Source organism: Prinia subflava, chromosome 8, assembly GCF_021018805.1.
Source record: "Prinia subflava isolate CZ2003 ecotype Zambia chromosome 8, Cam_Psub_1.2, whole genome shotgun sequence".
NCBI classification, from domain to species: Eukaryota; Metazoa; Chordata; class Aves; order Passeriformes; family Cisticolidae; genus Prinia; species Prinia subflava.
Genome location: NC_086254.1, coordinates 16,223,115 through 16,237,002, shown reverse-complemented (window position 1 = coordinate 16,237,002; position 13,888 = coordinate 16,223,115). Strand labels below are relative to the sequence as shown.

At 62.5% G+C, this 13,888-nt stretch overlaps 2 protein-coding genes across 4 annotated transcripts; one reads left to right on the top strand and one right to left on the bottom strand.

The window, feature by feature from the left end:
• Positions 1-109: 109 nt before the first annotated feature.
• LOC134554295 (uncharacterized) lies at positions 110-902 on the bottom strand. The gene is made up of 2 exons (XM_063404835.1): positions 566-902; positions 110-306 (listed from the first exon to the last, which is right to left on the bottom strand). The coding sequence occupies exons 1-2, from the start codon at positions 900-902 to the stop codon at positions 110-112; spliced, it is 534 nt and encodes a 177-aa protein (XP_063260905.1).
• MAP2K2 (mitogen-activated protein kinase kinase 2) lies at positions 842-11,448 on the top strand. 3 transcript variants are annotated; one of them, XM_063403487.1, is made up of 11 exons: positions 842-986; positions 2,060-2,270; positions 3,568-3,714; positions 4,192-4,269; positions 4,614-4,665; positions 4,752-4,876; positions 7,047-7,260; positions 8,442-8,506; positions 9,346-9,407; positions 9,928-9,973; positions 10,780-11,448. In XM_063403487.1, exons 1-11 carry the CDS (start codon positions 901-903, stop codon positions 10,888-10,890), a joined length of 1,197 nt encoding a protein of 398 aa, XP_063259557.1. In that variant the 5' UTR covers positions 842-900; the 3' UTR covers positions 10,891-11,448. The 3 variants fall into 3 exon arrangements, 2 of the variants coding, with proteins under 2 accessions (XP_063259557.1, XP_063259556.1); XM_063403486.1 differs by lacking the exon at positions 842-986 and adding an exon at positions 1,528-1,810; XR_010081114.1 differs by lacking the exons at positions 842-986; positions 10,780-11,448 and adding an exon at positions 1,528-1,810 and having other exon boundaries at positions 7,047-7,132; positions 9,928-9,978.
• Positions 11,449-13,888: the final 2,440 nt, after the last annotated feature.

Below are 13,888 nucleotides of genomic sequence, written 5' to 3'. Positions count from 1 at the left end.
CGCTGTGCCCAGCCCTCATCCCCCGCACTGAGGGGCACCGCCAGCACCGGCGCCCCCTCAGGGAACGCCGCCCCAGCGGATGGCGGGCGCAGGGCGGGGACAGAGCTGACTAAGGCTCCGTGTGCCCCAGGCGTGGCGCAGGGACAAGGCCGCGGCCCCTTATCGGCCGCCCCACGGCCTCTGCCCGAGCGGCGGCGGCTGCTCCCTGCTCTATGGCCCCGCCGGGCCCGGGCAAAGGGCGCCCGCCCGCGGCCGCCGCCCGGCGCTGCCCGGGCCCCTCCTGAGGAGCCTCGGGGGTCCCGGAGCCTGGGATCGGGCATGGAACGGGATGAGCAGAGCGAACAGCGGCTGGGGGCTGGTGTCTTTGCTGAGTCGCTAATTAGTGATTATTTAATTAACACTCCGTCCACACAGCCGGTGCTCCCCGGCGCCTCTCGGGGGGCACCTGCGCCACCACGGCCACCGCCTTCCCCCCTCAGCGACATCTCGCGAGACTCCGCCCCGCCGCGCGCTCCTCCCGGCGCTCTTAGGCCCCGCCCCCAGGCCACGCCCCCTGTGCCGGTACGGGCCGCGCCCCCGGCGTTCTTCCCCCGCCCCACGGAGCCCCGGTCCCGCCCCACGGAACTCCTGGTCCCGCCTCTCGGAGCCCCCGGTCCCGCCTCTCGGAGCCCCCGGTCCCGCCCCACGGAGCCCCCGGTCCCGCCTCCACAGGCCCCGCCGTGATTCCTCCCTTCGACCCCGCCCCAGTTCCGGCCCCCGCCCCGGTACGGGCCCCGGTCCCGCCCCCAGGCCCGGCCCCGCCCCCGATTGGCCGGCGCTGGCCCCGCCCCGGCCCCGCCCCCGCGCGCCCCCGCGCCCGGCCGCGCCCCCCCGGCCCCGCAGGCGCGGCCCGGCCCGGCCATGCCGGCCAAGAGGAAGCCGGTGCTGCCCGCCCTCAACATCGCCCCCAGCGCCGCCGAGGGGCCCAGCCCCGACGGCTCCGCAGAGTGAGTCAGGCCCGGCCGGGACCGCCCCGGCAGCGGGGCTGGGCCTGGGGGGGACGCGGGGCCTGGGGGGGACAGCGGGCCTCAGGGACACCGGGCCTGGGCGGACCGGGGAGGCCGGGACACAGCGGGCACCGCGCCTGGGGCTCGGGGCACGGCGGGCTCGGGGCGTGGGGAGGGCCGGGGGAGGCCGGGAGGAGCCGGGCCGGGTTTGGGGAGGCCCGGGAAGGTCTGAGGGGGGACCTGGGACAGGCTCGGAGGGACCGGGGAAGGCCCGGGGGAATCGGGGCAGCTCCGGGGAGCGGGGGCGGGCCGGGGGTGGATGGGCCCGGCCGGGGCTGTGCGGGGCAGGTGAGGGCTCAGGGAGGGTTGGAAGGGGTGGGGATGGGATGGGCAGGGGAGGCTGCTCTGGCCTGGAGCGGGAGGGAAGCCTGGGGAGCCAGGCTGGGATGGGGCCCCGGGGTCCGGGGGGGACAGGGGGCAGCAGTGGGGGCTCGGCAGATGGGCTGTGTGGGGTGGGAGGTGGTGGAGGGGGGTACGTGGGGGTGCTGGGTGGCAGGGATGGGGTGGCACCCTCCCGACACGGCCCCCTGGGTGTGGGTGAGGGGGACACGGCCGTGGCAGCAGCTGGGACGGAGCAGCCGGAGCTGGCCCGGGCCGGGGGGGCTCGGCAGCAGGTGCTGGGGGAGCACAGACCCCCCTTTGTGCTCAGCGTTTGGGCTGGGGGTGTCCCGGAGCTGCTGGACCCTGTGGAAAGCCCTTCTCGTGTTACAGCCGGAGCCAGGCTTGGCTCCCCGGGACAGGGAGCGGCGTCTGCTGCTGCCTCTGTGAGGGCTGAAGGGTTTCTGCTCTTCCTTGGCTCTCCCCAAACACCTGCCTGCTCCAAAGCTCCTCTGCAGAGGGGCTGTGTGCATTGGGCAGGGACCTCTCCCGGTCTCCCTGTCCAGGTGATCCCATTGTCAGAGGCTCAGGATGGGTCAGGGGATGCTTTTCCATCATTTCCCTCCACTTCCCTGGAAACCAAAGCCTCCTTTCCCTTGTGCTGAGCGTGTCCCATCTCCTCCTGCCCTCTCCAGGGCTAACCTGGTGGACCTGCAGAAGAAGCTGGAGGAGCTGGAGCTGGATGAGCAGCAGAAGAAGCGCCTGGAAGCTTTCCTGACTCAGAAAGCCAAAGTGGGGGAGCTGAAGGACGACGACTTTGAGAGGATCTCGGAGCTGGGCGCCGGCAATGGCGGGGTGGTCACCAAAGTGCAGCACAAACCCTCAGGGCTCATCATGGCACGGAAGGTAACGGGGGCCTGGGGGTGCTGGGGGGCTTCTGGGGCTCTCCCTGCCCCCGGGAGGGCTGCACTGGGGTGGGTTCTCTTCTCTTCACCCCCTCAGCTGGGTCAGGAGCAGTCCTGGCTGCCCGCAGGTGGGTTCTGCATGGAGCTGTCTCCTTTGGGAGAGGCTGCACTGCCAGTGGCAGGTCCCTGGGCTCTGGAAAAGAGGAGTTTATTTATTTCCCAGTGACTGGAACTGGATCTCCTGAGGGTTGTAGGTTGTGGAGGGCTGGAAGTGGCATTGGGGAGGATGGGTTTGGCACACGCATCCCTCATCCCTCAGCCCCATTTAACACATCCCAAGGACATTCCAAGCAGGGGCAGGGGTTCCTCTCAGACTTGGCTTCGTTGGGAACAGCGGAGCAGAAAATCAGGAGCTGCTGGGAGAGGCTTGGCAGGAGTAGCGCAGCCACTGCTCTGCCTCCTCCAGAGTCCCTCCTCCCTCCTGCTGTTGGGACCATGGAATCGTGGAGTGGTTTGGCTTGGAAGAGGCCCCACAGCTCATCCAGTTCCAGGGGCAGGGCCAGCTCTCAGCAGCCCAGGGTGTTTCCCTCCCCGCTCTGCTCTGACCCCGCGGGGAGCCCCAAAAGCCGCTGCTCGTTTCTGGTGCAGAACCTTCACAGGGGCTTTTTCTTTCCTGTGGTTTCCTTGATCTCGGAGCACCTTCTTACAACACCTCCAGAGCTTGTGAAAATGTTTCTGGCTGCTGACTCAGAGGGGCTGAGATCAAACTCCTGACTCGTCTTTCCGCCCGTGCCCGGTGCAATCCTGGCACCTTCCGTGGCAGCACAGAGCTCCCCCTCTGCCTTCAGCACAGAATCCCACTCTGGATGGGCTTGGAGAGGCCTCAAATCCCACCCAGTGCCACCCCTGCCATGGCAGGGACCCCTCCCACTGTCCCAGGCTGCTCCAAACCCCGTCCAGCCTGGCCTGGGCACTGCCAGGGGCAGCCACAGCTGCTCTGGGCACCCCGTGCCAGGGCCTGCCCACCCTCCCAGGAAAGAGTTTATTCCCAATATCCCATCTAACCCTGCCCTTGGGCAGTGGGGAGCCGTTCCCTGTGTCCTGGCACTTCATCCTTAATTTTATGCTCTTTATCCTTATTATCCTAATTTATCCTTAATAGCCTGCAAATGAGAAAAATTCTGCTCCAAAGCGGCGCCTCCCTTGCCGATCTCATTTGTTCCCAGCACTCAGGGCTGCTCCCCATCAGTTCCTTTCCCTCCCAGCACTCACACCGTGCCTGTTTTCCCTCCTGGCAGCTGATCCACCTGGAGATCAAGCCGGCCATCCGCAACCAGATCATCCGGGAGCTGCAGGTGCTGCACGAGTGCAACTCCCCCTACATCGTGGGCTTCTACGGGGCCTTCTACAGCGACGGGGAGATCTCCATCTGCATGGAGCACATGGTGAGGCCCTGCCCGGGGAGCCTCGGGGCGCTGCCACCTCCTGGGCCTGGCCCTGTGCCCCTGGTGGGAGCCCAGGCCTCGGGGTGAGGGACACAGGCACTTTTGGGAGGCGGAAGCAGAGGTTTGGGGCTTGGCCAAACGGAAATGTTGCCAACCCGGTGCTCTGCAGAGCCTGCTGAGAGGCCCAGGGAGCACAGTTCTCTTCTTTCTTGGTGGAGAACGATGTTATTTCTCCTCCAAATCAGCACCACCTTGGCATTTCCAGTGGTGGAGGGAAGCAAAGAGCCAACAGCAGGAAGCAGAGCTGGTAAAAATCCAGTTTTCAGTGATAAACCTGAGCTCAGATCACCAAATCTGCCTTTTTTTGGCTGGAAAAGGAGTGTGCTCAAGGCTGTTCACCACCAGCTGCTCCCCTGGACTCCCAGCTGCTCTGCTTTCCTGCTGGCTGTTGGTCCATCCCCCTGCTCTTTATTTCAGGATGGTGGCTCTTTGGATCAAGTGTTGAAAGAAGCCAAAAGAATTCCTGAGGAAATCCTGGGCAAAGTCAGTATAGCGGTGAGTGATGGGGCTGCTCAGGCTTCCAGGGGGACCTGCTGGGCAGGGATTGGGAATAATCCCTGCCCTGGGAAGCTTTTTGTGTTTCCCAGTCCTGGGAGCTGCACTCTCCTGGGCCAAGAGCAGAGGGGAAATATTCCCAACCCCTTTCCCCACCTCCAACCCCTCTGGATAACGTTGGCTTCACCTCCGGGAGGTTTGGGAGAAGCTTTTTGGGGTGGTCCCCCCAAAATCTGTGCTGGAGCTGGGGATGAATTGCAAACCCTGAGGGACGTGGAGAGCACAGCCCCCCTGAGCTGAGGGCAGAGCTCTTCCCTCCCTGATCCTCCTTTGGGCTCCCCCAGGTGCTGCGGGGCCTGGCCTACCTGCGGGAGAAGCACCAGATCATGCACAGAGGTGAGAGCAGGGCCCTGGCAGTGCCACCCTGCAGTGCCAGGTGCCACCAAAGCCACCCTCACGCTCCCCTCTCTGGCTGTTCCCAGATGTGAAACCCTCCAACATCCTGGTGAACTCCCGAGGGGAGATCAAGCTCTGTGATTTCGGGGTCAGCGGGCAGCTCATTGACTCCATGGCCAACTCCTTTGTGGGAACTCGGTCCTACATGTCTGTAAGTTCCTTCCAGGTGGGGTTTTTGGGGTAATTTGGGATCATCTCAGCTCTGTTTCCATCCTTATCCAGTTCACAGGGACATTTCCACTGCCCCAGGCTGCTCCAGCCTGTCCAGGGCACTGCCAGGGATCCAGGGGCAGCCCCAGCTCCTCTGGGAGCCTGTGCCAGGGCCTGCCCACCCTCCCAGGGAAGGCTCCTGAGGTCTGAGCTGCTCCTGTATTTTGGGAATGGTTATTCAAGTGCAGTTATAGTTACACAGGGGCTATTTAAAAATCCTGTCCCCTCTGCTCGCAGCCCTGGCTCCAAGCAGCCTCGGAGCTGCCAGTGGGGATGACTTGCATGGATTGATTTATTTCTAATATTTTCTTTTAATCTCCATAACCTCGAGCGGATTTTCCGCTCCTCTGATTCCTCTTGGGTGTTAACAGGAGTGAGCAGGAAAAGCTTATCCATGAAAATGCATGAATTCCTTAGATTTCAGCACACAGGGAAAGAAATTCCTGCTGGGTGTTCCAGACTCCCAAACACAAGGAGCTGGGAATGCTGCAGAGTTGGGAGTGTGGATGAGATGCCCCAAGTGCTTTTTTCTGCACATCATCCTTCTTTTCCATCCCCTTTGCACATGATCCTTTCCCTGTAGAGCTGCCATGGAGAGGCCTTTGGGATGTCACAGAATTCCAGACTGGTTTGGGTGGGAAGGACCTTAAACCCCACCCAGTGCCACCCCTGCCATGGCAGGGACACCCCCTGCTGTCCCAGGCTGCTTCTTGGGCACTGCCAGGGATCCAGGGGCAGCCACAGCAGCTCTGGCACCCTGTGCCAGGGCCTCAGCACCCTCACAGGGCAGAATTCCCTCCCAATGTCCCATGTGTCCCCTCCTCTGGCAGTGGGGAGCCATTCCCTGTGTCCTGTCCCTGGTCCAAAGTCCCCCTGCAGTCCCCTTGGAGCCCCTGGAGGCTCTGGAGTCTGAGTCTCGTCCATACAGGAATTTGTGGCCTTGGTGTCGATACCCCGTGTCCTGGGGGGCCATATCCCATGGCAGGGGGTGTTCCTGTGCTCCGGGGGCCAGCATTCCATGTCACCCCCATTCCCAGTGTCCTGGGTGCCACTATCCCCCATTCCCAGTGTAGTTCCTCCATTCCCAGTCCCACTATCCTGATTCCCAGTCCCATTGTCCCCATTCCCAGTCCCATTGTCCCCATTCCTAGTCTCACTATCCCCATTCCCAGTCCTATTATCCCGTTCCCAGTCCCACTATCCCCGTTCCCAGTCCCATTATCCCATTCCCAGTCCCACCATCCCCGTTCCCAGTCCCACTATCCCCATTCCCAGTCCCACCATCCCCGTTCCCAGTCCCACCATCCCCGTTCCCAGTCCCACCATCCCCGTTCCCAGTCCCACCATCCCCGTTCCCAGTCCCACCATCCCCGTTCCCAGTCCCACCATCCCCGTTCCCAGTCCCACCATCCCCGTTCCCAGTCCCACCATCCCCGTTCCCAGTCCCACCATCCCCGTTCCCAGTCCCACCATCCCCATTCCCAGTCCCACCATCCCCATTCCCAGTCCCATTATCCCATTCCCAGTCCCACCATCCCCGTTCCCAGTCCCATTATCCCATTCCCAGTCCCACCATCCCCGTTCCCAGTCCCATTATCCCATTCCCAGTCCCACTATCCCCATTCCCAGTCCCACTATCCCCATTCCCAGTCCCACTATCCCCCTTCCCAGTCCCATTATCCCATTCCCAGTCCCACCATCCCCATTCCCAGTCCCACCATCCCCATTCCCAGTCCCACTATCCCCATTCCCAGTCCCACTATCCCCCTTCCCAGTCCCATTATTCCATTCCCAGTCCCACTATCCCCCTTCCCAGTCCCATTATCCCATTCCCAGTCCCACTATCCCCATTCCCAGTCCCACTATCCCCATTCCCAGTCCCACTATCCCCATTCCCAGTCCCACCATCCCCATTCCCAGTCCCATTATCCCATTCCCAGTCCCATTATCCCATTCCCAGTCCCACTATCCCCGTTCCCAGTCCCGCTATCCCATTCCCAGTCCCATTATCCCATTCCCAGTCCCATTATTCCCAGTCCCATTATTCCCAGTCCCACCATCCCGGCCCCAGCGCGGTTCCCTCCCGCTGACGCTGCCGGTCCCTCCCGCAGCCCGAGCGCCTGCAGGGCACGCACTACTCGGTGCAGTCGGACATCTGGAGCATGGGGCTGTCCCTGGTGGAGCTGTCGATCGGAAGGTACCCAATCCCCCCGCCAGACTCCAAGGAACTGGAAGCAATTTTTGGCCGTGCTGTGGTGGACGGGGCGCAGGGAGAGTCCCCCAGCATCTCTCCGCGGGCCAGGCCCCCAGGACGCCCCGGCAGTGGTAGGGGCTGTGGTGTGCAGGGGGCTCGGGGGGCGCGGGGGGCTGGCAGGGGGAGCGCCCCGGCCCGGCCCGCCGCAGGCCCGTGCAGCTCCGCAGGGAGCCTGGGGAGGGGTTTGGGCTCTGCTGGGGCTCCTCGGAGCCTCCTGTGTCCCACAGAAGGGATCGGCCCCCGTTCCGTGCTGTGGGCACGGCTGGAGTGGTTTGGGGGGCAGTCACAGCCCCCTGGTTTGGGGGATGCTGTCACAGCCCCTGGTTTGGGGGGGCAGTCACAGCCCCCCTGGTTTGGGGGATGCTGTCACAGCCCCTGGTTTGGGGGGGCACTCACAGCCCCCTGGTTTGGGGGATGCTGTCACAGCCCCTGGTTTGGGGGGGCAGTCACAGCCCCCCAGCTGTGGGCACAGCTGGAATTGGGCTCCCCTGGTTTGGGGGGCACTCACAGCCCCCTGGTTTGGGAGATGCTGTCACAGCCCCCTGGTTTGGGCACAGCTGAAATGGGGCTCTCCTGCTTTGGGGGGCAGTCACAGCCCCCTGGTTTGGGAGATGCTGTCACAGCCCCCAGCTGTGGGCACAGCTGAAATGGGGTTCCCCTGGTTTGGGAGATGCTGTCACAGCCCCCAGCTGTGGGCACAGCTGAAATGGGGTTCCCCTGGTTTGGGAGATGCTGTCACAGCCCCCTGGTTTGGGGGACAGTCACAGCCCCCTGGTTTGGGGGACAGTCACAGCCCCCAGCTGTGGGCACAGCTGGAGTGGGGGTCCCTTGGTTTGGGGGATGCTGTCACAGCCCCCCGTGCTCCTCAGGCTTTGCCAGCAGGTTCCTCTCTGGCCTGAGGCAGATTTTTGGGAAGGGCTTTGCTGGGAGCTCTCAGGAAGCACCAGGATTGCAGGGAGCTCTGCTGGAGCCGTTTCCTTGGGAGCAGAAGGCTCTGGAAGCGCTGCCTGCCAGCCAGAGGAGATGGTCTGGTGCTGTCCAAACATTCCGAGCTGGGAAATAAATCTGGACTGGAGGTCTGGAGAAAGAAATCCAAATTTTGGGAATGAACTTGATGTCTCTCTAACCGTGACTCAATTCCCCTGGGAGTTGCCTCAGCGTCTCCCAGCAGAACTCCCCAAAGTTGTGTTTTTCACCCCAAACCGAGCCCTGGGCAGGCTCTCAGCGCCGTTTGTGTCGTGTCACCCCGCAGGCCACGGGATGGACACCAGGCCTGCCATGGCCATCTTTGAGCTGCTGGATTACATCGTTAACGAGGTGGGTGTTCGTTAACCCTGAGACCCCACAGGGCTCTGCTGGGCCAGGGTGGGATCTGCAGGGTTTGCTCAGGGAATCCCAGAGTGGGTTGGGTGGGAAGGACCCTAAAGCCCCTCAGTGCCACCCCTGCCATGGCAGGGACACTTCCCCCACCCCAGGGTGCTCCAGCCTGGCCTTGGACACTCCTGGGATCCACAGCTGCTCTGGGAATTCCATCCCAGGGCCTCCCCACGCTCCCAGGGAGGAATTCCATCCCAAAATCCCATCTAAACCTTCCCTCCTTCAGCCTGAGGCCACCCCCCTTGTCCCACAGCTCACAAGGACAGGTCTTAAACAAAGGGCAGCTTCCCATCCTCATTTTGGGATTCCCATCCTCATTTTGGGATTCCCATCCTCATTTTGGGATTCCCATCCTCATTTTGGAATTCCCATCCTCATTTTGGGATTCCCATCCTCATTTGGGGATTCCCATCCTCATTTTGGGATTCCCATCCTCATTTGGGGATTCCCAGCCTCATTTGGGGATTCCCAGCCTCATTTGGGGATTCCCAGCCTCATTTGGGGATTGTTTCATCAGCCATAGGCAGGGCCAGAGCTGGGATTTGTGAGGGATTTAGGATTGGGGTGCTTGGTGATTTCCCAGCTTTGGGGTTCAGGTTGGGGTCCCCCAGGTGAGCTGGAGCAGCAGGGGAGGGAATGTCAGGGAAGGGTTTTCCTGCCTGGAAAAGCAGTGAGGAAGAGGAGGGTGTGGAGCAAAGCCCCCTGGCATGCAGCTGGCACTGATTTTTGGCACAGCAACGCAGCAGTGCTGCAGGAACCCCTTCTCCTTCTCTCCACAGCCACCTCCCAAGCTGCCAAGTGGAGTCTTCACACAAGATTTCCAGGAGTTTGTAAATAAATGGTGAGGATTTCACCCCCTGGCTGAAGGAGGGGCCTGGACGTGCTCCCTGCTGCTCCACCCTCTGTGCTCTGCCTGATCCCACCTTGTGCTGGGAGCTCCTGCCTCGGGAAGGGTTGCAATAAATAGAATTTATTTGTGGGGCTGCTGAGCAGGATCCCAGCTCCTTCTAAATCCGAGCCTGGCAAAGGGGGGTGGTGGAGCAGATCCTGGGGCTGAGTCACCCCGTGGGCACAGGGACACCTGAAGGTGCTGCCAGAGCTCCCAGTAAAGCAGAGATTGGCTGTTACAAAAACCCCCAATTTAATAAATAATAGAGCTTTAGGGCCTGTTCTCCATTTGCAGGGCACACTTTGTCCCCACAGTGTGGAGGAGATGGATCCTGCAGCTCTCCCTGGCAGGGCTGGGGCCTCTCCTGGGGTCCTGAGGGGCTTTGGGTGAAGCTGGAGCTCCTCCAGCCTCATTCCCACGTTCCCACACGGAATCTCACGTTGGCTTTGCTCCCTTGTTCTTCTCATTTCAGCTTAATTAAAAACCCAGCAGAACGGGCAGATCTGAAGATGCTGATGGTGAGTGGGGACAGGATTGTTCTCCTGGCACTGGCAGCTGCTCCCTCTCGCTCCAGAGGCCGGGAATGCCCAGGCTGAGCTCGGGATGGGGCAGAGGGAGGGACTGAGCCCCTTTCTCCGGGGCTGGGGACCTGCCCAGGCTCTGCTGAGGTGCCTGGCACACACCTGGCTCCTCACCTGGCTGGCACTGAGGGCTGGACCCCTCATTCCTCACCCCTCACCCAGCTGAGTCCTGGGCAGCAGGGAGGGGGGATCCTGCCCTGCCCAGGTGAGACCCCACCTGCAGAGCTGCCTCCAGCTCTGGGCCAGCAGCAGCAGGACCTGGAGCTGCTGGAGAGAGCCCAGAGGAGCCCTGGAGCTGCTCCCAGGGCTGGAGCCCCTCTGGAGCCGGGCTGGGACACCTGGGGGGGCTCACCTGGAGAGGAGAAGGCTCCAGGGAGAGCTCAGAGCCCCTGGCAGGGCCTGAAGGGGCTCCAGGAGAGCTGGGGAGGGACTGGGGACAAGGGCTGGAGGGACAGGACACAGGGAATGGCTCCCACTGCCAGAGGGCAGGGCTGGATGGGATTTGGGAAGGAATTGTTCCTGTGAGGGTGGGAGAACTGCAAGGAACAGAAGTTTTCCCAAATCCTCTTTCCCTGTGTCAGCACCAGGATCCTCCCCCCTCTCCAGGGCACATCCCACAGCACAGGGGGGGCTGTTTGGGGCTGTTTGGGGCTGTTTGGGGCTGTTTGGGGCTGTTTGGGGCTGTTTGGGGTCTGGGCTGCTCCTGGGGGCGGTTCCTGACCGCGTTTTCCCCGTGCTTGCAGAGCCACACGTTCATCAAGCGCTCCGAGGTGGAGGAGGTGGATTTTGCGGGCTGGCTGTGCCGGACGCTGCGCCTCAACCAGCCCAGCACTCCCACCCGCGCTGCCGTGTGAGCCCGGCCGGGCAATCCTGCCCTGGCACCGCTTCCTCTCCTCCCTCCACGGCAGAGCTGCCCCTCCTCGCTCCCTCCCGGCCCCGAAGCCCCAAAGCCCCGGGCCGGCAGCGCCTCCATCCCGCCCGGCGCCTCCATCCCGCCCGGGCTCGCCCCCTTCGGCCGTGGGGCTGTTCCAGGCCTCTGCTCCAGCTCTGGAGCTCCTGACACTTGGGAATTGTGGTGCTGCTTATGTCGATTTTTTCTTTATTTCGGGTTGGTTTGTTTTGGTTGTTTTTTGGGTTTGGTTTTTTTTTTTTTTTTGGAAATGTGTTCACTCGGGTTAAAGGAGGTGTAATGGGGGTGTGAGGGGCTGGGCAGGGGGTGCTTCACCTCCTGCCGGGGTTTCTCTGTGGGATGGAAAATCAGCGGGATCAGGAACGGAGAGACCCTGCCCGGGGTGGCCCGGAGCGGTGTCACCGCCCTGCCTGGGGACACTGCGGGGCTCCGGGCTGGCCCTGGGGGCAGAGCTGAGAGCGCTGCTGTTTGCCTGGTTTGCTTTTAAAACGGTTCTTTTAAAGCCTGGCCTTGTCCTGAGCTGGATGTTCGGGGGATGGGGATGATGGGGATGGGGATGGCTCCACCTCTCAGAGCCCAGGTGAGGGGAGGGAGCGGATTTTCCTTCCCCGGTCAGGCGGAGGCAGAGCCCGGCCGTTCCCGTGGCCGTGCCCGGGGCTGGGGTCCCTCTCCCGCTCCCCCCGGGGGCGCAGGGACCCCGCAGGCCGCCGTGTTCCCCCTGCAGCCGCCTCTGCCCCAGCCCAGGGGTGGCCTCAGCCGCTGTGGACGTGGCAGAGCTCCAGGATTCCCTGTCGGAGCCCCCTGGCCCGGGATGAACCCACCCGGAGCCGCCTCACCCCGCCCGGATTGTCCCTGGATTGTCCCTCCCATCGAGGACATCGCAGCCCCCCAGGCCCCCTCCCTTCCACCGCGTGGATTTGGGGGTGAATCCTTCCCCTCCTCCCCTTGGCAGCCCCTGAGCCCCCGGTGAGCATTTGGGAAGTTGGATGGGAATTTTTTGGTGTTTTCCTTTTAAATTTTTTTTTGGCTGTTTTTCACCCGGTCGGGCTGGCAGCTGCCACCCCCCTGCCTGCCCTGGCTCCTGCCATGGGAGCCCCCCCAAAATGAACCACCAGGGCTGGGGAACCCCAAATCCCTCACCCCTTTTCCTTTCCTGTTTTCCAGCACAGGACAAAGGCACTGCCCTGCCTGGGGCCAACCCACAGGGCAACCACGTCCCCAAAGGGGGAACACCCCGATTTTTTGGGAGGGAACACCCCAGTTTTGGGGGGAACACCCCAGATTTGGGGGGTCTGTGGTTGCTGGCTCAGCTCATGCCCAGCCAAGCCACCCCGGAGCCGTGGGGTGCTCGATGTGATGGATTTTGCCTTTTATTTTATGTGGGAAGCAGGGAAGGTTCCTCAAGTTTCGGGCTATTTTCCGTAGGTTTTGGTGCTGGGTTTTGGAGGAGGAAGAGGAGGAAAAGGAGGAGGAGGAGAGCGTGGATGGAGCAGTTTGGTGGTGCAATTAATTAATTTTTTTTTTTTTTAAACTCGATATTTTCATCATGGGTGGGGAGGGGGGAAAGGGGAAATAATAAATAAACGGCACTTTACATTTCCAGGCGGTTTCTGTCCTCGGTTGTGCCCCGGGTGCGTTTAACCCCTGCGGAGCCGGAATTCCGGCCGGGAGCGCCGGGATGCGCCGCTGGCTCTGCCTGGGATGCGCTGCCTCCAGTGGAAGCGGGAGACGCCGGAATTATCCCGGCACGAGGCAGCCCCGGACGGGATGGATGAGGAATCCAAGGACCTAAATCCAGCTGGGAATATTTGGGGGGTGAAAAATATTTCAGGGTGTTCAGTATTCGGGGTGAGCAGGAGCTGGGTGAAGATGGAAAAATCCAAATTTGGCCCGAAATGAGGAAATATTGAAGTTTTTGTGCTCTGAACCGTGCAGGGGCTCAGGGGGTGACACCAGCACGGTGCCATCCGCAATTCCAGACTCCTTCAGGGACATTTTTGGAGGTCCCGTGGTGCCATCCCGAACTCCAGGCTGCTCCTGGAACACTTTTGGGGGTCCCATGCCGCGGTCCCCGGCTCCAGGCTCCCGTGCTGCTGCTTTGGGGGGACCCGGGTTGTTTTCTCCCGGTGTTTTGGGGTCCCCCCCGGCTCTGGGGTGCCCTGCAGAGCCCGGGATGGACTCGTTGCTCCCTTGGGAGCTGTGCCAGCTTTTGGTGATGCCAGCTGGGAATTGGGGGGGTCCCCAAGGTCCCCAGGGTGGGGGTGACCACGGCCCCTGATGTCACAGCGGGATTTTGGGGGTGCAGGGAGGGAGGGGGGGTGCCCAGCCAGGCTGGAACAGGGGATCCCCAACCCCTGTTCGGTTTGTAGGGCACAATTTGGGGGGGGGGGGTTGGGGTCCTGCCCCCACCCAGCTTCACGGGGGGGGCTCTGCAGCTGATTTTGGGGGGGTCCCAGTGCGGGGGGGGGCACTCCGGGGGTTCATATTTTGGGGGGACACCCTGGGCGTGCCCCGGGCGTGCTGGGGGAAAACGAAAGCGCTCGGGAGCTGGGGCTGCCGGGCACGGCAGCGGCGGGTGCAGCCCCCCCGCCCCAAACCCCACCCCAAAACCTCCCGAGCCCCTCCCCCGCTCCGTCTGGGGGCTCAGGGACCCCCAAATCCCCACCCCACAACCGCCCTGCCTCAGTTTCCCCACCTGCTCAATGAGGTTAATGACCCAAAACCCCCCTAAAACCTCCCCAAAACTCCCCCGGGGGGTGGGGGAAGGGTGAGGAGTGGGCGAGGAGCTGAGCCGGGGTTATTTAAGGGAAAAAAGGGGGAAAAAGGGGAAACCCGAGGGAGCCGCGCGTGGAACGAGACCCCCCGAGCCCGGCGGGGGGGGGGCGGCTGTTGATCAGCGCTTCGCTTTTCTCACTTTCTCTTCCTTTAATTAATTCAACCCC